At 43.0% G+C, this 25,122-nt stretch overlaps 1 protein-coding gene across 1 annotated transcript in view; it reads right to left on the bottom strand.

Annotated features, from left to right (window-relative positions):
* rftn2 (raftlin family member 2) overlaps window positions 1-25,122 on the bottom strand; it is a 104,040-nt gene that overhangs the window by 24,397 nt on the left and 54,521 nt on the right. The window contains exons 9-11 of the mRNA XM_080198776.1: window positions 24,446-24,567; window positions 20,473-20,576; window positions 9,113-9,197 (exon numbers count right to left, since the gene is read on the bottom strand). Coding sequence (XP_080054902.1) covers window positions 9,113-9,197; window positions 20,473-20,576; window positions 24,446-24,567 — 311 coding nt within the window. The remainder of the gene's footprint in view (window positions 1-9,112; window positions 9,198-20,472; window positions 20,577-24,445; window positions 24,568-25,122) is intronic.

Genomic DNA, 25,122 nt, shown 5'->3' with positions numbered 1-25,122 from the left:
GAAAAGGGATTGGTTTAGGTTAGTGGGTCATTGTTTTTTAACTGGTCGGCGCAACATCGTGGGCCGAAGGGCCTGTTCTGCGCTGTAATGTTCTATGTTCTATGTATTTCACCAAGCAATGAGCAATTTCTAGAACAACTGGAACTCCCTAAAGGGAGCACAATCTTACAGTATGTAGATGATATTTTGATAGCCTTTGAAACTAAAGTGGAACTTCGATCTTGAAGCACTTAGAAGATCAAGGGCTAAAGGCAAATCTGGAAAAGGTCCAATTAGGAAAGGTGTTATATCTGGGACATTTAATATCCCAACGGATCAAGGAGTTGCCCGTGGACAGGAAAGCCACCATATAGTAAGTGCCTAGGCTGGTGACCATCTGAGGGGTAAGAAAGATTTTGGATTTATTTAATTATAGCTGCAACTTTATGCCAGAATTTGCTAAATTGGCTAAGCCAATGAGAAGGGCGAAGTGGGAGGCAGTGCTCCCCCCCCCCCCTTTCATTGTATGAGACATGAGAGAAAACCCCGCTGAAGGAAGGTTAGATGAAGGAAGACCACATACATGTGGGAATGTAGATGAGGGAGCAGAGGAAAGTAGAATAAGGGAGGTGTCCCTGGAGGCACCAGAGAAGACCCTGTTTGTGGATGGGTCACGGAAGTATATAGATGGGTCACCATGAATGGGATGGACCTACAAGTGGTCTGAATGGGAAGAGTAGAGGGAGATATGTCAGCACAAGTGGCAGAACTGGTAGCCCTGACATAGGCTTTTACTGAGTTGCTGGGAGAACATTTATACCAATAGTGGATATGTATTTGGAATTGTGCATGACTATATGACTGTTTGAGGGAGAAGGGGATTTGTCACAACATGACGCACCTAAATCAAACATGGCCAGATTTATTAGAGGCCAGTGAGCTCCCATCAGTAAAGGGTTAAAAAGGATCACGCAGGCTGACTCTGTATGGTAGAGAGAGAGAGAGAGAGAGAGAGAGGGCATAATTGTGCAATCGAGAGCCTCATGTGGTGTAGTAGGGTATAGCCAATCAAAGTGAATTGCTTCAAGTTTAATAAATTACATAGGGATCGGACAGAGATTTGAGCTCTGCCACGTGGGAAAGGTGGCATTACATTACATCACATCTGAAAAGTTATAAGGAGAGTTAACCATTTAGGCACACAATACATTTGATTTTGTATTTGTCTGTGTTGATTACAAAGGCAGAGCGGTAAAATAATTAACCATGTAGATTGCTGCACATTGGAATGCTTTCAGTATTTCATTGTGAATGTGCGAGGGTCTTAATTTAATAGGGATATTTAAAGGTGATAAAATAAATTTTATTTTGGATCTTCTGAATCAGGCTTTTGTTAAATTTAAAAATGTGTTCTTGGTAGAACTGACAATGAAAGAATTATTCCTAAGCGTTTAAAGAGTCCATCTGAGTGAACTTACTCCCTCCGCCCTTCTGCTGAAACAAACAGAGAATTAATCCATTCTGTCCCAGACAGGATGGATCTTCATGTTATAAGACTTGCAGTAATTTTAGGACATAAAGTTAAAAAAAACTAACAGAAAAGGGAGTTACATAAGGTAGAATAGGAGTGCGTGTTTAAACGTGTGCAAGTAGTGAATCAACTACAAACCTGGAGCAGAGCTGATCACAAAGCACACCCTGTTATAATCTTAGTTTTTGTATTTCAGTATGTTTGTGTAGTCTGGTCACTTATCTTTTTGTGGAGTATTTATTGCGGGCAATAAAGCAATGCTTTACATTTCAGTTTAACTTCAAAGGGGCTGAGAAATTGTTAAAACTGTTGAAGTATAAGATTTCTTAAATTTACTTCTGTAAATTTACAACTCTGGTGCAGCCGCACTTGGAGTACTGTGTGCAGTTCTGGTCCCCACACTACAGGAAGGACGTGGAGGCTTTGGAGAGGGTGCAGAGGAGGTTTACCAGGATGTTGCCTGGTATGGAGGAGAGGTCGGTTCCACTGGTCGGTGCAACATCGAGGGCCGAAGGGCCTGTACTGCGCTGTAATGTTCTATGTTCTATGTTTTGAGTTTAATTACAGTTTGGAAGAAAGACAAATGAAAGCGACTTTATCCGTTTTGGAATGCATGTTGGAAGCTTCCATGTGTGTCTGTGTGTGTTTAATAAATTGGTTGCATGGATATTTCCTTATTATTTAGAACATAGAACATTACAGCGCAGTACAGGGCCTTCGGCCCTCGATGTTGCACCGACCAGTGGAACCAATCTAATGGCCCTCTAACCTAAACTGTTCCAATGTTATCCATATGCCTATCCACTGACCATTTGAACGCCCTTAAAGTTGGCAAGTCCACAACTGCTGCAGGCAGGGCATTCCACGCCCTTGCTACCCTCTGAGTAAAGAACCTACCTCTGACATCTGTCCTATAACTACCACCCCTTAATTTAAAGCACTGTCCACCCTATCCAATCCTCTGATCATCTTGTATGCCTCAATTAGGTCACCTCGTAACCTTCTTCTCTCTAATGAAAATAACCTCAAGTCCCTCAGCCTTTCCTCGTAAGACCTTCCCACCATACCAGGCAACATCCTGGTAAACCTCCTCTGCACCCTTTCCAATGCCTCCACATCTTTCTTATAATGCAGCGACCAGAACTGTACGCAATACTCCAAGTGCGGCCACACCAGAGTTTTGTACATTTGTAACATGACCTCACGGCTCCGAAATGCAATCCCTCTACCAATAAAAGCTAACACACCGTACACCATCTTAACAACCTTATCAACCTGTGTGCCAACCTTCAGGGAGCTACGCACGTGTATCCTGAGATCTCTCTGCTCGTCAACACTACTAAGAGTCCTTCCATTAGCCCTATATTCTGTGCTCCTGTTACTCTTACCAAAGTGAATCACCTCACACTTTTCCGTATTAAACTCCATTTGCCACCTCTCGGCCCAGCTCTGCAGCTTATCTATGTCCCTCTGCAAACTGTAACATCCATCCTCACTGTCTACAACTCCTCCGACTTTGGTGTCGTCAGCAAATTTACTAATCCACCCTTCTACACCTTCATCTAGGTCATTTATAAAAGTGACAAACTGCAGTGGCACCAAAATAGATCCTTGAGGTACACCACTTGTAACTGAACTCCAGGTTGAATATTTCCCATCAACTACCACCCTCTGTCTTCTATCAGCTAGCCAATTCCTGATCCAAACTGCTAAATCACCCTCAATCCCATGCATCTGCATTTTCTGCAGTAGCCTACCATGGGGAACCTTATTAAAATCATTTGCTTTAATGTGATTGTGATTATACAACAGTGGGTTTGATACAGAGTTTAAATAAAAATTGGAAAGTAAATTGAAGTTTAAGAAAGGATATAAACCTTGGAGGGAACCATGCGCTCTTTCCTTTGTCTTGAAATAGAAATTACGCGAGAGTTGAGAAGACGATAAGTAACTTTGTGGAAAGGTAGAAAAGTAGGAACAAAAGAATGATTTTGTAATAATAATGAAATAATAAATATACTGTCTATGAGTCAGTTTAAAATATATCAAGTCAGTGAAGTACGCAGCATATCTCGATTTACGAATGTCTGACAATTACATACTGCCATTAGAATTTCATGTGCCATCTATTGTTCTAGGTTTGCCTTGAATTGCAAACTTAACTCAGTTTAAAAATAGAAACAACTTAACTTAAAAAGGTTTGAATATAACGGTTTTGATATGTAAAGTGGTATAATACAACTGTCGCGTGATTATTTTGATTATACAGTATCGCACTGCCATATAGACCCGAGAATAAAATCAAATCCTGAAAAGCCTTAACCAATTTCATTAACATGACAGGAAGTGAAATCAGATTACTTACGAGAGAGAGATAGAGAAAGAGTTGGAGACTGACTATGCAGCCAGTTCAAAAATCTTGCAGCATTCGGCTGAACACAACACATAGCTCATTACAACTTTTCGGTTATCTGTGTTTTTAAAGAGCTGGGTACACACTGTGTCTGGCTGCATAAACAATTGGCATCTGTGACCACGAAACACTGCTACTTACCTCATGAGAAAATCTTCTATAGAAGGATCATTTCTGCTTAAACATCGCACTTTCAAATGTGGTCAAACAAACTATCAAATTAGATAAGAACATAAGAACATAAGAAATAGGAGCAGGAGTAGGCCATCCAGCCCTTCGAGCCTGCCCCGCCATTCAATAAGATCATGGCTGATCTGTCGCTGCTCAGTTCCACTTTCCCGCCCTCTCCCCATAACCCTTAATCCCCTCTCCTATCAAAAACCCATCAACCCGTGTCTTAAAAATATTTAGCGAGGCAGCCTCCACCACTTCAACGGGCAGAGAATTCCAGAGATTCACCACCCTTTGAGTGAAGAAGTTCCTCCTCAACTCTGTTCTAAACCGCCCCCCTTTTATCTTGAGGCTGTGCCCCCTAGTCCTATTGTCTTTTTTGAGCGGGAAGAGTCTTTCCACCTCTATCCTATCCATCCCATTCATCATCTTATATGTCTCAATGAGATCTCCTCTCATTCTTCTAAACTCTAACGAGTACAAGCCCAGTTTATTCAGCCTCTCCTCATAGCTCAACCCCCTCAACTCCGGTATCAGCCTAGTAAACCTCCTCTGCACTCCCTCCAAGGCCAAAATATCTTTGCGCAGGTGCGGCGCCCAAAAATGCACACAGTACTCCAGTTGCGGCCTCACCAATGCCCTATACAGCTGCAGCAAGACCTCCCTACTTTTATATTCAATCCCCTTCGCTATGAAGGCCAGCATCCCATTCGCCTTCCTGACCACCTGCTGCACCTGCAAGCTGGGTTTTTGCGACTCATGCACAAGGACCCCGAGGTCCCTCTGCACCGTCGCCTGCTGCAGTTTTTCGCCTCGTAAGTAATAGTCCTTCCTACCATTTTTCCTACCAAAGTGGACCACCTCACACTTGCCAACATTAAATTCCATTTGCCATTTCCTGGCCCATTCGCCCAGCCTATCTAGATCCTTCTGCAGACTCTCCACACCCTCCGCACAATTTGCCGTTCCCCCAATCTTGGTGTCATCAGCAAATTTCGACACTCTACACTCGGTTCCCTCCTCCAGATCATCTATATAAATGGTAAAAAGCTGAGGCCCCAGCACCGACCCCTGGGGCACTCCACTAGTCACCATCCGCCAATCCGAATAGCACCCGTTGACCCCCACTCTCTGCCTCCTATTTGACAACCAATCTTCTATCCACGCTAACACCTTACCCCCAACTCCATGTCCCTCGACCTTCTGCAATAACCTCTTGTGAGGCACTTTGTCAAACGCTTTCTGAAAATCTAGAAAGACCACATCCACCGGCTCTCCTCTATCCACTGCCCTAGACACATCCTCATAGAACTCCAGTAAATTTGTCAGACACGACTTCCCTTTAATGAAACCGTGCTGCGTCTGCAGATATAATGTAGATATAATATAGATATAATGTAAGAGTATATCATATAAAGATTGGAGCTGTATGGCATGTGATTTTAATGGGGAAAGTGATGTCTTTTTATGGGATTACATACAAATGAATGAATGTCCTGCTACAGCCAAAAGCCAGTGCAAAGTGTTTGATTCACACTAAGCTTTCTATGGAAGGGGGGTATGTAATCAAATGTATAATGCATTGGCTAAAGCCATACAGACATGTGAACTGAGATATTGCCCACTATACTAGTAAGGGTAAGAGCTATCACAAACCGGAGTAACCCTTATGAGTTAATGACCAGAAGGGCTATGCAATTGCATGAATCCATAGTTACCGGGGGAACAGATATAGGCCCTCTACAAGATAGAATTAGACAATATGTTTTAGAGTTAAGGGTATGCAAAAGACAGTAAGGGAAAACCAATTAACCAGTGATGAACAAATTGAACTACAACAGACCCCTGAGGTACCCCTGATGGGCAGCAAGGTTATGGTAAAGACATTACCTGGAAAACCTGGGTTTGCCCCCAAATGGGATGGCCTATACAAGGTTGTCATCAGTGGTGACACCTGTGCCTGCACAGACATGCAAGGGAGAGGTGTCTGGAAACACTGGGCTCAATTGAAAAAGTATGCCAGCACCAATTCACAGAGATGGCTGACCTCCAAGCAAGTTGATTGGACTCGTGGGAAGTTGCGTGCAAATGATCGGGTTCATGCAAAGTTGCGCGTCAGCACGGGTGACCAGGTTCGCAGAAGGTTGCGCGCGGACCTTTGGACCATTGTATAACGGTCACATGAGTTATAATTAAGTGATACGATGATTCTCCTGCTGTTTCTCATGACCTTGGCCCTGTTACCAGCCTTACTATAATAGATCAGACTCTCCACCCCACTTTGTTGTGAAAAATCAACAGAGAGGTTATATCTGCCTGGTAAGAAATGGTTCCATACCTGTTGGCTGCAGCTACTGTATTCAGCAGATTAACGTTACCAGTGGTGCCTGGACTCAGGTACACCAGGTCACAATCACTGCCCCACAACCAATGTCTCCGTTAGTTTCTCCTCTGCCTATCTGAGCAGCATGACTGCCTATAATGGCACCTATTTTGTCTGTGAAAACAATGCCTACCCTTGGCTTCTGAGAGACTGGTTGGGGTCATGTTATCTAGCATACGTAGTACCCTATATTCACCATTACACCGACTTACGGAACCAACCCAAGATACACCTGCTCAAGACCAAGCGAGCCATTATTGGAACAGAGCAATTCCTCATGCTAGCATACCCATTCTACGGGACAGCAAAGGCAGCGCAGGAACTTATACTTAGGGCCTCGACCCTAGAGAGAATTGCAAATGAGACTAAAGAAGGGTTCGGAGGGGTAAGCATAACCATCTCTGAGATATCAGCAGAGGTGTAGCTCTCCGGACCGTTGCCTTACAGAACCAATAGGCTCTCGATTATGTGCTAGCCTCCCAAGGAGGAACATGTGCTATAGTTGGCTCTGAATGTTGTACGTATATTCCCAATGCCTCGGAGAATATAACTCCGTTGGCAGATCATATCAAACAAATAGCCAAGACAATACAAGATGAAGGGAACAAATATCATGACTATAATCCTCCAGGCTGGCTGGGGCAGTGGTTTGGGTCGTGGGGTTCCTACCTGATGCATGGATTAATTGTATTAATTGTAATTGTTATTGCTTGCTGTATTTGTAGGACATTATTGAACATCTATCGTAAAACAGTAACAGCCCGAGTCATACCAGGCGCAAGTGTACAGGGACCTCCTGACAAAGGCCAGTAACAATTGGTTCTAAATTGGTCATGGGGCCATGTCTGAATGGCCCGTGACCAACAGAGGGGAGGGCAGTAGCGAATGGGTTAATGAACTTTGTAATACTTGGGAGAATGAAAAAAATATTGCGCAACTTACATGCAGCTTGTTTTCATATATCTCAGATAGATACAAACTTTGTTTTCCTGTGCCCAGACAGGGAGGCTGCAGCTGCCCTTGCTGTTGTACACAAGCTTATGATAGTCCAGAAATGTAGCTGACCCAGCTTGTATTTATGTTTGTGTCTTTAATTTTGTGGACTTTCGCCTAACATAGTGAAGCTTGCATGTCCTAAATATATATTTATTATTACTCATTATGTACTGCTTATGTGTCATGTACCAACATATTATATGCTATACAACTTATGAACATAGATTGTTACACCAGTCCCGTTAATTTTAACTTGTCTTGTCAGCCTGTATGTTAGCTAAGGGCTAATCACACATGTCAATTGCAGCCTTGAGATAACCATGAAGAAATGCCGAGGCAGCCATGTTCCCACGATGGAGGACAACCCACAGCCTGGGAAACTGCTGAGACCAAGAAGATGCACACGTAACTGGGGGGTATAAATATATACTCTTAAGTTGTGTTCGGGGAGAAGCCTGAGGAACCACTGTTAGGTACCAGGTGTATCTCCTAAAAGCTTTTGAATAAACTTACTGTACTTTGACTCACAATTAGTCTCAGAGGTATCTTTACCTACAACAATTGGCCATGCTAAAAAAAATTGCCCCTTAGTGTCCTGGGATGATAGGTTAGAGGGATTAGTGGGTAAAAAAAAACGTAGGGATATGGGGGTAGAGTCTGGGTGGGATTGTGTTTGGTCCAGTCTCGATGGGCCGAAGTGCCTCTTTCTGCACTGTAGGGTTCTATGATTCTATGAATTCCCCATGCGAAAGTACAGAACTAGGGGTCAAGTCTAAGAATAAGAGGTAAACCATTCAGGACTGAGATAAGGAAGAATTTCTTCACTCTGAATTGTGAACTTGTGGAATTCTCTACCACAGAAAGCTGTTGGGGCCAGTTCATAGAATCAAAAAATCCTACAGTGCCGAAACTGGCCATTCGATCCATCAAGTCTGCACCGACCACAATCCCACCCAGGGACTATCCCCATACATTTACCCAGCTAGCCTCCCTGATGCTAAGTGGCAATTTAGTATGGCTAATCCACTTAACCTACACATCTTATTTGGACTGTGGGAGGAAACCAGAGCACCCAGAAGAAATCCACACAGACAGAATGTACAAACTCCACACAAACCGTGACCCAAGCCAGGATCTGGATCTGAACCCTGACACAGTGCTAACCACTGTGTCGCTGTGTTGTTAGTCCGATAGTTCATTAAATACGTTCAAAAGGGAGCTGGGCGTGGTCCTTGTAGCTAAAGGGATCAAGGGGTATGGAGAGAAAGTGGGAATGGGATATTAAAAGTGCATGAGCAACTATGATCATATTGAATGGTGGTGCAGGCTTGAAGGGCCAAATGGCCTACTCCTACACCTATTTTCTATTTTGCTATGACTGGTATAGCTACATTACCTAACACCACCCTCAATTTTAGCAACCCCCTCCCCCCCATGTACTTCATTATCTAAGTAGAACATACAAACTCAGGTTGTTTATTTGCGATTAGAGCAGTGCAGAATTAACATAGAGATTATCTACACTGTCACTGGGAATGTTCAGTACACATGATCAAATATTTTGAAATACTAAGAAAATGATAATCACAAAAAAAAAACGAAATGCTGTAATCCTGGAGTTAACATTAATTTATCTTACCTCTAATGTTTCCAAATGCAGATCAGGGCTGGGTGCAGCAGGTCTCTGTAAGAATATCACTTGTTTTGTTGCTAAATTTCCTTCACTGGAAACATGAAAATGCATGTGAAATTGGATTAAGATCTGAATTACTGTAAAAAAAAAACCAATAGGCATGTCAACAGCAATTATTTTCATACATTTTGTTCTTTTGAGGGTGGGAAGCTCAGAAGTTAACAGATAAGATACACGATCATTTTCCCATTCCCCATCAAATTTAAAAGAAGGTTTCTGTGATTGACTATGATATCTCCAACAAGTTTTATCTAATTCAGTTCACTTAGGATTTCCCAAAGCACTGCTTCAGCAGAGATCGGGGAGCAGTTTGTTGAAAAGAAAAATCACCTACCTTCTTTGGATTTTGCAGAATTGCTGCTAGCAATGGTTGAGCATAGTATCAAAGGCCAATCACCCTCTTGGCTAAATGTTGGGTATCTTTCGTGAGATTCTTTGATTCATCCAAAGACAATGCACATCTCTGGGGATTTGCCAGATTTAGCTCATCTAAGAGCATCAGATTCTGAAATGTTACTTTAGGTATAAATGAATGCAGAATACTGAAGTAAAACAAAATAGAAACTGTATTTTTTTTTTGGAACAGTGTAGTGATGATAGTGCAGGTACCCCTATGGGTAGTAATTCATGTATATTGATTGATATTAGCACCTCTATCCTTAAACTTTCCCATTCTCCCCAAGAAAACCTGACCCTTGATAATAACCACCTTGCAAAATGTGGGAAGATGATGGGGGTTAAATGCAATAAAAAGTGAAATTGTTTTAATCTGAGGCATACAAGCTTATCGCCATTTTTACAGCAACAGGTTTCCTGGTAGACCAGTGTGCCATCTCGAGGGAGTAGGAAAGGCTTCCAGAGCGCAATTGGGAGTTTGGTTTAAATTTGTCAGCTGCATTTCCCAGTGCTCAGGAAATATGGCAGCAAAATGGAGGACGGAGTGGTGATTCCAGAAGATAGTGGCAGGCTTGCATCTTGTAAGATGATGGTTTGTGCCATGGTGGCCAGCTCTGTTATGTATTGCCTGATGTGACTCAAGAACCACACTCTGGCATGGCAGCCCCTGGTGCAGAGAAAGATAGTGACTGAAAAGGTGCACCATTTGTTGACCTCTTTCCTCTGGGCTCTGTTCTCAGCATGCTGAGCTTTTTGTTTCTACTTGCCTCTTCCAAAGCCCTTCCAAACAGACAACTTTCAGATGTCACTAGCAACAACTGTTTCCCACTTGTCAGTGTCACCATCTACAAATTTTGCTTGCACATATCCTTTCATCAGAGGTATGGACACTCGGGAGGTCATGACCCCTTGTGGCTAGTTCTTCATATAGAACGGGGTATATGACTCTCATCCATCCAATGAACATGGGCAAACCAGCCCAGACCTTGTTGATTGAGTATACTGATGGAATTATCATACTGCAGGGCCTCTGAGTTGGTGACCTTGTTCTGCCAAAAGATGCCATGCTACTTATGAGATAGTAAAAGTGGAAACTTTTCAGTCTTTTCTCTGCCAACAAATGTTTTCCAGGTCTGTCCATTGTAGAGAAGTGTGCTGAAGACACAGCTTGGTGGATTCACAGTTTGGTTTTTGCAGTCAGGTGGCTTTTATTCCACACTCTTAGTCAGATTGGACATCACAGCTGCAGCTTGATTCCAACATCAAGTGATAGATTGCTGGTGATTGTGGAGCTTAACATGAATAGGATATTTAAGAAGGTATATGGGACATCAGCTTTCATCAGTCAGGGTGTAGAGTATAAGAGCAAGGAGGCAATGTTGGAGTTGTATAGAGCATTGGTTAGATCACAGCTGGAATACTGTGTGCAGTTCTGGTCACCCCACCATAGGAAGGATGTGATAGCACTAGAGGGGGTACAGAGAAAGTTCACCAGGATGTTGCCTGGGATGGAGCATTTGAGCTATAAGGAGAGACTGGATAGGCTTCGATTGTTTTCTCTCGAGCAGAGAAGGTTGGGGGGGGGTCATGATTGAGGAGTATAAGGTTATGAGTGGTATGGACAGGTGAGTAGGGAGCAGCTGCTCCCCTTGGTTGAGGGGTCAATCATGAGGGGTATAGTTTTAGAGTAAGGAGCAGGAGATTCAGAGGGGATTTCAGAAAAAATCTTTTCACCCAGAAGATGGTGGGAAGCTGGAAAGCACTGCCTGGGAAGGTAGTGAAGGCCGGAAACCTTGCAACCTTTAAAGATATTTGGATGAGCACTTGAAATATCACAACATTCAAGGATGTGGGTCACATGCAGGAAAATGGGATGAGACACTTTTAGTGGTAATTATTGTCGGTGTAGACTTGATAGGCTGAAGGGCCTTTTCTGCACTGTATGATTGTAGATATGTGAACCTATCAACAACCTCTAGGTTCATGTCAATGCTGATACATGGCAACATCCTGAAACATTAATCTTTCTTTCTGATGCTGATTAAACTATCTGTCACTGAAGATGTTCCTCAAGATGCTTGTGCAGCATTGTCAGCATAGTGCAACTCTCTGATAAGATCCTGGCACATAGGCGAGCAAATCTGAACACCTTTCCATTCGCTCTGGCAAGTAAGTAGACATACTCTATAGATGACCTAAAGGCACATGACAACAGCATTGAGAAGACTGTGTCAAAGACAGTCAGTGCCAGGACACATCCCTGTTTGACCCCGCTGCAGATCTCAAGTATTCCAATGCTGCCCCTTGATACCTGACCTTACCCATCTTGTTGTCATGGAAAGAGGAGATCACATTGAGTATCTTCTGTGGGCAGCCAATTTTCTCCAGGAGCTTAAATAGGCTGTCTCAGTTCACAAGGTCACATATCTTAGAGAGATTCAGTTAGGCAATATATAGTTATCTCCTTTGATCATAGCATTTCCCCTGTTGCTGCTGGACAGAGATGATCATGTCAGTTGCAAATCCTCCAGTTTTGAAGCCACAATGGGATTTGGGATAGATACGTTCAGCCTGGTGAACTTGTAATCAGTTGTTGTTGGCACCATTTTGTCATGAATGTCCCTGCAGGTAGGAAGTCACCACCATTTCACAGGATGTGAATTCCAATAACAAAACGAATAGTTGTAGACAGCCCAAAACAAATACATCATCCTGCTAATAGGAAATACTTCAGGGCGGCACTGTGGCGCTGCCAGAATTGACCCTTGGATTCCTGGCGCTGCCTCACAGCGCCAGGAATCCAAGGGTCAATTCTGGCAGAGTTTGCACATTCTCCCTGAGCCCAGCTAACAGCCTGGTGGGTTTCCTCCAGGTGTTCCGTTTTCTTCCCACAGTCCAACGATGTGCGGTTTGGGTGGATTGGCCATACTAAATCGCCCCTTAGTGTCAGGAGGATTAGCGGCATAAATACATGGGGTTAAGGGATTAGGGCCTGGATGGGATTATTGTTGATGCAGACTTGGTGATCTGAGTGACCCCTTTCTGCACTATAGGGATTCTATGATTCTAAGTGATGGTACCATTCAGGGAAGCCATATATATCTTAATGTTAGAACTAACAGAGTTAGGCCGCACTTGGAATATAGTGTTCAGTTCTGGTCACCAGACTACCAGAAGGATCTGGAAGTTTTGGCGAGGGAGCAGAAAAGATTTACCAGGATGTTGCCTGGTACGGAGGGCATTAGCTATGAGGAGAGGTTGGGGGAACTTGGTTTGTTCTCACTGGAACAACGAAGGTTGAGGGGTGACCTGATAGAAGTGGCATGGACAGAGTGGATAGTCAGAAGCTTTTTCCCAGGGTGGAAGAGTCAATTATTAGGGGGACCGGTTTAAGACGCAAGGGACAAGGTTTAAAGGAGATATATGAGACAGATTTTTTACACAGAGGGTGGTGGGTGCCTGGAACTTGCTGCCAGGGAAGGTAGTGGAAACGGATACGATAGTGACTTTTAAGGGGTGTCTTGACAAATACATAGAGGATGGGAATGGTCTTCGGAAGGGTAGGTGGTTTTAGTTAAGATGAGGTCAGTACAGGCTTGGAAGGCCGAAGGGCCTGTTCCTGTGCTGTAATTTTCTTTTTTCTAGAAGCTGAGGGAACAAACAGCCAAATATACAGAGAGAATTTTCAAAGTGGAACAATGATATAATTGGCAATCTTTCTGTGGAAGCAGAAAGCAGTACCCACCTATTATCCTGAGGCACAGAGTGCAGCTAACAGCCTGTACTTTTGTGGGGGCAGTTAAAACCCAAATCTTCATCGAACCAAGAAGTGATGTTCTCCAAAATACCTACTCAGTCATATACACAGTGTGTTAACTACAAGCTGGCCTTTACTTATAGATCGATTGGATTAGGTGCTGTTTGGGAAGAGGGAAATCCTGAAAGAGTTCAGATCTTGCACACATACTTTGGATCAGAAGGGTAATTCCTACTTAAACTGTGTGTATGTTTAGTAGTCTTATATGCAACTGTCTTAGATTATTATAGTCTGTTTGTGAATATGTGCCTTTTCATTATTGTAATAAATAATCTTTTCATAAGTGTTATACTATGTCTGGGGTGGTTACATCTCATAGAACATAAACATAGAACAGTATAGCACTATACAGGCCCTTCGGTCCTTAATGTTGTGCCGAGCTATGTCCAAACCCAAGATCAAACTATCCCACTCCCTACCATTCTGGTGTGTTCCATGTGCCTATCCAATAACCACTTGAAAGTTCCTAAAGTGTCCCACTCCACTATCACAGCAGGCAGTGCATTCCACACCCCAACTACTCTCTGAGTAAAGAATCTACCTCGGACATTCCTCCTATATCTCCCACTGTGAATCTTATAGTTATGCCCCCATATCCCCTTTAAACCTTACCCCTTGCGCCTTAAAGCTGGGTATCTGCAGTAGGGCTCCCTTGGGAAGCTTGGGCTTCAGCAAGATTGGAAAGAATGGGAAGGGTTAAACAGGCAGCCTGACTGTAGATAGACACATGACAAATTACAAATTACCACCTCTCAGACAGCACTAGACAGTCACACCCCAGGTGATACTCTTCAGAAATTACAGCAACAATAAAGTATCAATACCACTTATCATGACTTCACAATATCTAGGGAAGATACACAAGATCCATTGTGCCTGTAGAAAACTAAACAATTATCGGGAGATGGTGACAATTGACATACACAGTTAAAACTTGCAAGCTCGAAGGTAACTGTAGGGCTTTGGTATTACAACAAGGTAAACAGGATATGTGCAATGAACAATTGAAGATAAAAGCACACAGGACAATGGAGTAGCACAATGTGATAAAAATAGAACTTTAGAAAGTTTAAAGGTAACAAGATGATGACCTAATTAAAATCTCGCATGTAACATATTGTAACACAAAATGTATAAGAATGTGTAAGAACTATGATTAGCAGAGTAGCTCAGAAGCAAGCTGAATTACAGCTCCGAGTGCTGCTCTCCCTCATGCATGTTGAATAAAGCTGTTTTTGTTGAAGCTCTATACAGTCTCGTGGACCATTCATTCAATTCCTGTAACAGTATCACACATGGCCCCTTATACCGTTCCTGAAAGCAAAACTATACTCCCCCATAGACAGGCTTTTTTAATTTAGGATACCCTCACAGTTAACATCAGCCAGGTTTGTGACAGAAAATTGGGGGCTCGTCTTGGATTCTAAGAACGCTTAAATGTAAGGAATGTAGGGGATTTTTGTCTTTGAGCCTAACAAGTGTAAGGGCCATTTGCAACCAAGTGAGAATACGTTATTTAAAATTGGAAAGCAGCACAATGACTCTGGAGGTAATACACTCTTACCTAGAAGTAGACAATAAAACTGCAGTGCATTTAAAAAGTGTGCCAAAAACTAAATTGACGGAATTGGATGTGGCTTTATCTAAAGTGTTCAGAAAGCTGAGATAATTAAAAGTAGTAATGCATTTAAACCTACAAGAGGGGTTAGCCAGATCCCTTCCGAGAAGGGAAGATATCGAACTAGCTAAGCTTCAAGTAGAAAGAGACATAGCAATTAAGAAGCTAGAGATGTGGAAAAGAGAGAAAGAACACGAAGAAAGGGAAAGAGCCAAAGAGAGAGTTCCAAAGGGAATTTGAAACACAGCTGTTAGCTATGGAAGAAAGGGAGCGAGAGAGAAAGAGAAAGAGGGAGAGCTTGAAATTAAAGTGCAACAAATGTCTGCAGGTACAGAGCTGAATGAGGAAGAAAGTGGGAAATGTTCAAATATATACAAGTTATCCCAAAATCTGATGAAAAGGAAACTGAGACTTGCTTTTGGTGTTTTTGAAAAACTAGACAGATACGATGGCCACAGAACATTTGGGCCGGAGTTCTCTCAAGTGTCGAATTTGCATGAAAACTAGAGTAAATCATGCTGCTTTTTTCATAGATTCATTGAATGCAGAAGTAGGTCATTCAGTCCATTAAGTCTGCACCAACCACAATCACATCTGGCCCTATCCCCATAACCCCAGACATTTACCCTAGTTAGTCCCCCTGACACTAAGGGACAATTTAGCATGGCCAATCCACATAATACACACATCTTTGGACAGTGGGAAGAAACCAGAGCACCCGGAGGAAACCCACACAGACAGACATGGGGAGAATGTGCAAACTCCATACAATGTCCAAGCTGGAAATCGAACCCAGGTCCCTGGCACTGTGAGGCAGCAATGTTTACCACTGGGATTTCAGTGGGAGTTTCAAAATGATTTTCCCACACCCCCCCCTGTGAACTACAGAACGAAGTAGTGTAATTCACTCCAGCATTCGGGGGTGGGGCTTATCCCCACCTGGGAGGCCGGCAGCATAGCACTGAGTGAGCCACTGCGCATGTGCTGATTTGTCAGCGCCAAGATCAGTGCATGTGCAGTGGCCCCACACTGCCAGCTTCCTGATTTGGCCAGCCCCGCACTCCCACAAAGCCGGCCCTCCACACCCCCCACCCCCAACAGTCTGATCTCCTGCCACCCACCCCCTCCCAAATCTTCCCTGCCCCACTTGCAGTCATGACACCCTCCAACCCTGATCACTGGCTTCCTTCATGATAAGAACATAAGAAATAGGAGCAGGAGTAGGCCATCTAGCCCTTCGAGCCTGCCCCGCCATTCAATAAGATCATGGCTGATTTGAAGTGGATCAGTTCCACTTTCCCGCTTTCTCCCCATAACCCTTAATTCCTCTGTCTATCAGAAACCTATCTACCCGTGACTTAAATATATTTAGTGAGGTAGCCTTCAACGGGCAGAGAATTCCAGAGATTCACCACCCTTTGAGTAAAGAAGTTCCTCCTCAACTCCGATCTAAACTGCACCCCCCCTTATCTTGAGGCTATGTCCTCTAGTCCTGCTGTCCTTTCTAAGCGGGAAGAATCTCTCTACCTCTACCCTATCCATCCCCTTCATTATCTTATACATCTCTATAAGACCCCCCTCATCCTTCTAAACTGCAACGAGTACAGACCCAGTCTATTCAGTCTCTCTTCATAGGCTAACCCCCTCATCTCTGGTATCAGCCTAGTGAACCTCCTCTGCACTCCCTCCAAGGCCAATATATCCTTCCGCAAGTGCAACGACCAAAACTGCACACAATACTCCAGATGCGGCCTCACCAGTACCCTGTACGGTTGCAGCAAGACCTCCCTACTTTCATATTTTATCCCCCTCGCTAAAAAGGCCAGCATTCCATTCGCCTTCTTGATCACCTGCTGCACCTGCAGACTGGGTTTTTGCGACTCGTGTACAAGGACCCTCAGGTCCCTCTGCACTGTAGCATGCTGCAGCTTTTCACCTTTTAAATAATAATCCCTACTACTATTATTTCTGCCAAAGTGGATAACCTCACACTTGCTAACATTATACTCCATCTGCCAGGTTCTTGCCCACTCGCTCAGCCTATCCAGATCCCTCTGCAGACTTTCCACACCCTCCATGCAATTTGCTTTCCCACTCATCTTCGTGTCATCAGCAAATTTCGACACCCGACACTCAGCCCCCTCCTCCAGATCATCTATATAAATGGTAAACAGTTGAGGCCCCAGCACCGATCCCTGCAGCACTCGATTAGTCACCAACTGTCAACCAGAATAGCACCCATTGATACCAACTCTCTGCCTCCTATTAGACAGCCAATCCTCTATCCACACTAACACCTTACCCCCAACTCCGTGCACCCTAACCTTCTGTAGCAACCTTTTGAGGCACCTTATCAAATGCCTTTTGGAAATCTAAAAACACCACATCCACCGGTTCCCTCCGTCTACCGCACTAGTCACATCCTCATAGAAATCCAATAAATTTGTTAAACATGACTTCCCCTTAACAAATCTGTGCTGCGTCTGCTCGATCAAACCATTCTTTTCTAGGTGCCTCGCTATTTCTTCTTTGATGACGGATTCTAGCATTTTTCCAACTACAGACGTTAAACTAACCGGCCTATAATTCCCTGCCTTTTGTCTCCCCCTCCCCCCAGTCTCAATGAAGAATGGCAGTGGGATCCCCATCGATTACCCCAGCTGGTCTCACCCTGTAGGCCCCACCCCTTGGCTCTGCCTAATGGTCACTGCCAATGTGCCCCCTGGATGCACAGGCTGGCACTGCCAAGGTGCCAATGCCCAGGGGCACCACTCCCCACCGTCCGACCCTCTGTGGGGCTCCCTTCACTTCAGTGAGGCCAAGTCGTTAGCTCCCCAAAAGTGGGGAGCTATAGTAATCGCTGCTAGAGTGAACCACTCTGACTGGGGAGAGGTCAGGGGGAATGCTAATCACATTTAAAATATATGGTAGTGGGTATTACCATAATTCATGTACCTCCCAGCTGATTTCCAGCATGGATGTGACGCTGCTGGAAATCCAGTGCTGGGAGGCACTAGCCCAGGCCAATGGAATCTCCTCTACATTTGTAGGTAGAATTTGTGCATTTCTGTCCGAGGAAATGTCTGGAGAATATGAGGCAGTAAAGAAAGCTTTCCTGAATGCTTATGGGTTGGCTGCAGAGGTTCCCAGACAACAGTTTTGAGCTATAAGAAAACAGTTTCAGCAGATGTACCTTGAATTTGAAAGGGTCAACCAAAGTCAGTTTGACAAATGGATAAGGTCACTGGAAATAGCTGAAAGCTATGAAGCAATTTTGCTGGAGGAATTTAAAGACCTACCATGATTAGAACGCATGTCAAGGAAGAAAAAGTTGGAAGAGTCAGAGCTTGTGAACAATTTTGAGTTGCTTCACAGAAGAAAGCTTTTCTTTAGACCCACCTTCAAATCACAGAAAGCTAGAAACTGGGAAGGTGCGAGACCAGACAGACCAGGAAGAAAGGAAGCGGTAGGAAGCTCCAAATAAACCCGAGTCTACTGGTGGAGTGAGAGATTGAAAAGAGTCAGATGTTGGCATTGCAATAAACTGGGCCATACCAGGGAGTATGCTGAAGTTTAAACAGTCATCCCATTGGTGTTATCAATTGTTCATAGGATCAAGAAAATTTAGAAACCGAGGAAGCAGAAAAGCCAGTCACATAGATACACCAGGGGTGGGATTTTCCATCTGCACTCGCCCCTAAACCGGGAAATCCCATCCGAGACCCAACCTACCTTTGCATGGTCTGCTCTCCGCCCATTACGATTCCTGCGGCAGGCGGGATGGGACAAAAGGGATGACAAGGTGTGCACCAGCTGCACAGGGGCAGAATGACTCGTAGGATTTTGAGTGCAATGGTAAAATATTTCGATGTGGGCAGGTGGAATAGGAAAGGAGATTAAAATATTACAAAAACCAGTGAGTCAATCTCTGACGCAGTGGGATACAGGATGTTGCAGAAGAAGGTGTTAATTCACAGAATATATGGAAAAACTAAAAAAAAATTTAATAAAAGTAAGCTTAGAGAATAGCTTGATGACAGGAGAAGTCATGGTAGGCGTGATCAAAACAATACCCATTAAAGTATTCAATTCATTCTAGTGAATGATATTGCAGGATCACAGATGGCTACTGTAGTTGACAGCAGGTAGAAAAGGACAAAACTGTGCAGACTCAAAGAATCGTAAGTACAGAAGTTCTGCCCACTGAGTCTCATTAACACGTGTGAAACACCTAATCTCCCACCTAACCTCATTTACCAGCACTTGGCCTTTCTATACACATAATTCATATTCCACCAAGTAGGATGAAGACAGACACTCAATCCCATGGGGAGCATGAAGGACCCCATCTTCTGTTGGCTAATACCTTCCTGAGACTGTTCATTGGTTCCTGAGATGAGACATCAAAATGCCTGTTCTAGAACAAAGAAAAGTACAGCACAGGAACAGACCCTTCGGTCTTCCAAACCTGTGCCAATCATGATGCCCGAACTAAACTAAAAAACCTTCTGCCTTTATTTGGTCCATATCCCTCTATTCCCTCCATGTACCCATCCAGATGCCTCTTAAATGTTGCTAATATGCCTGCTTCTACCATATTATCTGGCAGTGCATTCCAGGTACCCACCACTCTCTCCCTTAAACTTCCCCCCCCTCACCATGAACCTGTACCCCTTTGAAATTCTGAAACAATAACTGCAGCAGACACAAATTAATCAAATTTCTCTGGAATATACATCCAGCGAAGTATTTCAAAGATCCCTTAGCAAGCAGAAGAGAACACAAAGTACAATGCTGTATTGAACACAGGCTGTTTGGAGCTGAGGGTACTCTATGTCTCTCTTTCAGAAATGCTCTGCCCTGGTTTGCAAAATAACTATCCTAAGAAGAGAAATCTAACATCTGCCGAGATACTTTCAGAAAAAAAAACATGGAAATCTGCTCCATAGTACTACACCCAAGAAGGCAGTTGAACAAAATGACCACAACATGGAACCACCACATCGAGACCAGCCAAGGAACAGCTAAAAGTAAGCTCTTTGTTTTATCTTTCATGAACTATAAAAAGTCCTATAAGCCTAATCTCTTACCCTGCTGGCTATATTGATGTGTGTGTGTATGTGGGCCCAGACAAATGTGCGTATAAGGTTGCATTTTGCCTAGGTTTTAAAACTTCAATAAACTTATCTTGTTCTTTGTTTAACCTAAGAAGACCTATCTAATTCCTTGAAGCCTAAAAGCATAAATAAAAGGACTCTTTATTGGTGAAGCACAAACCCTGTTGTTATGGTTAAACCCAGAGTGGGGAACAGAGAAGTCATTTCAGTCTTCCACATGTGGTCGGATCAGGTGTTTAAAGTGGAAATGTATTCCACTTCTACAGCATTGACATACTTTACCTAAACGAATATAAATATATGAATAGTAAAAAATATTACAAGACATTGAAACAATCATCCATCAAACCTATATTACCTGTCATGACGAATGATAGGTGTGGCAAGCACACAAGTAACAAGCCACCCAAACTCTGCCAATGTATGCAGCAAAGGGCCATAATCAGTCTTTACTTCACAGCCCTGTAGGAACAAATAAAGTATTATTAAGAATCAATTATCAAAATAATTCAAAGATAGAAAATATATAGAATAGAACTTACAGCAGAGAAGAAAGCTAATTGGTTCATCAAGCTGTGGCTGCTCTTTCAACGAAGATATCCAATTAATCCTCATTGCCGCATAACATTTTCCTTTTCAAATATATATCCAACTCCCTTCTGAAAATTACTATTGAATCTGCTCCCATCATCCTTTAAGGCAGCAAAGATCATAGACAACTTGCTGCATTTCTAAACTAAAATTCTTCCCATTTCCTTCCTGGTTCTTTTTGTTGTCTTCAAGTCTGCCCTCTAGTAACTAACCCTCCTGGGTTTTTTCACACCCAATAATAGGCGTCCCAAGATGAATATCCAAGTTCTATCACTTCACAAAAAACTAACATCTCTTTACCATTTTTACATGGGCCAAAATTTGTAAGTAAGAAACGTGATTAATAAAATATGACCTTGCTATTACACTATGAATCTATCACACTTATTCACTCATTTGAGTAAATGTTCTCCAAATTAAGTCCCAACTCAGGCCACTGCTCTAGTTAAGTCAAGCTCTTCAAATCTGTCTCCATGCCCTCTGGTTAAATTCTCAATATGTAAGCTAAATAATATACTTGTGTTAAATTATCATATCATGGAGTTATTTATGACACAAGCAGGGGGCCATTCAGTGCATCAATTCCATGCCAGCTCTCCACGGTGCACTCCAGTTAGTCCTTCACCCTTACTCAATCCTTGGTCAACCTTACCCAACAAAAATCAATACAAGTTTAGAGCAATTTGTTATATCCACAAATCTTTTAATTCAATAATAGGTTGCTTTGCAAGAATCGCACAAGTTACTTTTTTCTGCCTGGATGTGAGATGCATAGTTTTTAATTCATGGATAAGATGTTCTTTTGAAGAGTTGGTACAGACTTGATGGGCCAAATGGCCTCCTTCCGCACTGTAGGGATTCTATGGAAAATCCAAACATCTACACTGATCCTGGAGTAGCGAGCCTGCACCCTCACTGAGTCACCATTGATCTTCCCTTCATCATCCTCAACCATCACTTCTTCAGCCAAACCTGACTATTGTTTTACCCCAGCCATTCACCTTCATTCTTGCTTGACTTATATTCATCCTAGAGCTGTCCTCTGTCACGATCGATCAATCCCATCACCACTGATCTGCTGCACTACCCCACCCCCAACAATCTGGGACGTCACGGTGGCACAGTGGTTAACACTGCTTCCTCACAGCACCAGGGCCCGGGTTCAACTCTGGCTTTGGGTCACTGTGTGGAGTTTTGACTTTCTCCTGTGTCTGTGTGGATGCTCCAGTTTCCTCCCACAGTCCAAAAAGACGTGCTGGTTAGCTGCATTGACCATGCTAAATTCTCCCTCAGTGTACCCAAATGGGCGATGGGGTGTGGCGACTAGGGGATTTCCATGGTAACTTCATTGCAATGTTAATGCAAGCCTATACATGACACTAATACATAAACTAAATGAAAATCCTGCCTATAGACACTGACCTTCCTCATGCAGCTCAGCTTCCTCGCTCTGTCCCTCATGAGTTGCCATAGAACATAGAACGTAGAACGTTACAGCACAGAACAGGCCCTTTGGCCCACGATGTTGCGCCGACCAGTTAAAAAGCAATGACCCTCTAACCTAAACCAAACCCTTTCCATCCATAAACCTATCCATGGATCTCTTAAACGCCCCCAAACTAGGCGCATTTACAACTGCAGCAGGCAGGGCATTCCAATCCCTCACCACCCTCTGGGTAAAGAACCTACCCCTGACATCCGTCCTATAACTACCACCCCTTAATTTAAAGCTATGCCCCCTCATGCTAGCTTTCTCCATCCGAGGAAAAAGGCTATCACTGTCCACCCTATCTAAACCTCTAATCATCTTATATGTTTCAATAAGGTCCCCTCTTAGCCGCCTTCTTTCTAACGAAAACAACCTCAAATCCCTCAGTCTCTCCTCATAGGACCTCCCCTCCATACCAGGCAACATCCTGGTATACCTCCTCTGCACCCTCTCCAAAGCCTCCACATCCTTCCTATAATGTGGGGACCAGAACTGCACACAATACTCCAAGTGTGGCCGCACCAGAGTCTTGTACAGTTGCAACATGACGCTGCAGCTCCTAAATTCAATCCCCCTACCAATAAACGCCAAGACACCGTATGCCTTCCTAACAACCCTATCTACTTGATTCCCAACTTTCAGGGATCTATGTACACATACACCTAGATCCCTCTGTTCATCCACACTATTCAGAGTCCTACCGTTAGCCCTATACTCTACACATCTGTTATTCCTGCCAAAGTGAATTACCTCACACTTTTCCACGTTAAACTCCATCCGCCACCTCTCAGCCCAGCTCTGCAACTTGTCCAAGTCCCCCTGTAAACTAAGACACCCTTCCTCACTATCTACCACACCTCCGACTTTGGTGTCATCAGCAAATTTACTAATCCACCCAACTATACCCTCATCCAGATCATTTATAAAAATGGTGCACCTTCCCTCCTGTTCCTTTCCCCTGTATGGTTGCTACCTGATCTTGATGCAACAATGTCATCTTTCTTGTGGCCAACAAAGCTTCTCATGAAAGAAGCATGTTCCTACAAAGCCCAAATCCACCGGGAAACTACCCTCTCTGCTTCAGACCATCTTTAACCAATCATGATCTGAAATCTCATAGTTCATGTTGGCTGAATTAATTGCAAAGATACCATTTAATATAGCGAACTTGTGTTTTAATGAGAAACAAGACTTGCAAATAGGCTCTGCAGGTTGCTCTCAAAAATCTCAATTTACCTTCAATCTTCTGACATCCTAATTTCATTACTTTCATCCTGACACTGAGGAGCAACATTCCACCCCCTGCACAATTATGTGCACTCGCCTGCCTCATTTCCCATTAAAAAGTCTGACAACACCAGGTTTTAGTCCAACCTATTTATTTGATAATATACTCGCAAGCTTTCGGGTTAGCCCCTTCGTCAGGTGAATGGAGAGTTCTGGCCAGAACTCTGGCCAGAGTTCTGGCCAGAACTCTCCATTCACCTGACGAAGGGGCTAACCCGAAAGCTTGCGAGTATATTATCAAATAAATAGGTTGGACTAAAACCTGGTGTTGTCAGACTTTTTACTGTGTTTACGCCAGTCCAACGCCGGCATACCCACATCATTTCCCATTGCCAGTGACAGTGCAAGTTAAAGAGTAACCACAGTTAAGAATCATGGTTATATCTCTACACGACACAAAGTTTAATACACCAGTGTGCTGTTTCCACCCAGCTGCAATACATTTTATGTTCACTAGCATGACTAGAGTATAGCTTCCTACCTCCCTTGGAGTACAAAGTCTCATTGCAGAACCTTAATGAAAATACTTTTCCATTGAAAAATAATACTGTTCTTGCAATATGTAGTAAAGTAGAATTGAGAGATTTCTGGTCTGAAGCAAAGATAGTTACCCATTAATTTCCTCAGCTGCATGCAGTGGCTTATTCAAAGTGTGTACAATTAATTAGAACAATAAGCATATCAAACACTAAATAATCACCTATTTCCTGTTCAATACATGTGTTTGTATGTGTGTGCACATTGATCCAGTAAATCGATAAATGCAGAGTTAATTGGGTAGAATCCTCGCTTTATATAGTAGACAGCATGATTTATAAGGAATAACATTGCTGTACATTTAGAAAGTAACCAAATGAGATACTCTTCTGAAAGAAAATCAGCAAAGATTGCCTAAACATAGTTTTCTCCTTCTACATCCTAAACATTTTGGAAATATATATGATTGAAATATTAACATGCTTACCTCAATGACAGTCCACTGTTCTACAACAATTGCATCATTTGGTACCTTTCTTGGCTCAACTGCCCCAAAATGATTTTCTTCATAAATAAACATTCCATCTACAAACTTCGATAAATAGTCTCCTAGAATTGAAAATGAATATATATAAAAAAGATAAAAGCAATTGGACAAATTTTATGGCCAGTGATGAAAGTAGGACATGAACTGTTATCACAGTTACATTTGCCTGCAGACTTCCTAATGGGATTTTACATTGGAACATGTTGTGATTGGAAAGCCATACTGGTGTAACAGCTTTTTGAGAGGATCAAACACCTCTCTGTACAAGGCAGTCAACTGTCTATTTCCTTAGTAAACAGTCAATATTGAGCTGAGCAGAGTTTGAACCAGAAAGTGACTATTACAATATTAATTCAATGTCAAATCATATATTGGAAGCAAAGAGGGATATAAAAAATAAATAAAGGAGGTCAGTGAGACAAAAAGATAACATTTCAAGCATATTCACTTTTTGAAAAGCTCTCTAATAGTTAAAAGCTGAAGTAATGAGTTCCTACAATTGTAAACATGATTTTTCAGTGCCCAAAATGTTGTTTAGCAATATGTAAGATTTATCATACCATTAAAATTACTTACGCTGGAATAGACAAGGAATAGACAAGCTTCATCTACCTTGT

Source organism: Carcharhinus amblyrhynchos, chromosome 11, assembly GCF_965287045.1.
Source record: "Carcharhinus amblyrhynchos chromosome 11, sCarAmb.v2.hapA, whole genome shotgun sequence".
In the NCBI taxonomy this organism is placed as follows: domain Eukaryota; kingdom Metazoa; phylum Chordata; class Chondrichthyes; order Carcharhiniformes; family Carcharhinidae; genus Carcharhinus; species Carcharhinus amblyrhynchos.
The sequence above is the reverse complement of the archived record's forward strand: the minus strand, read 5'-3'. Positions and strand labels throughout refer to the sequence as shown.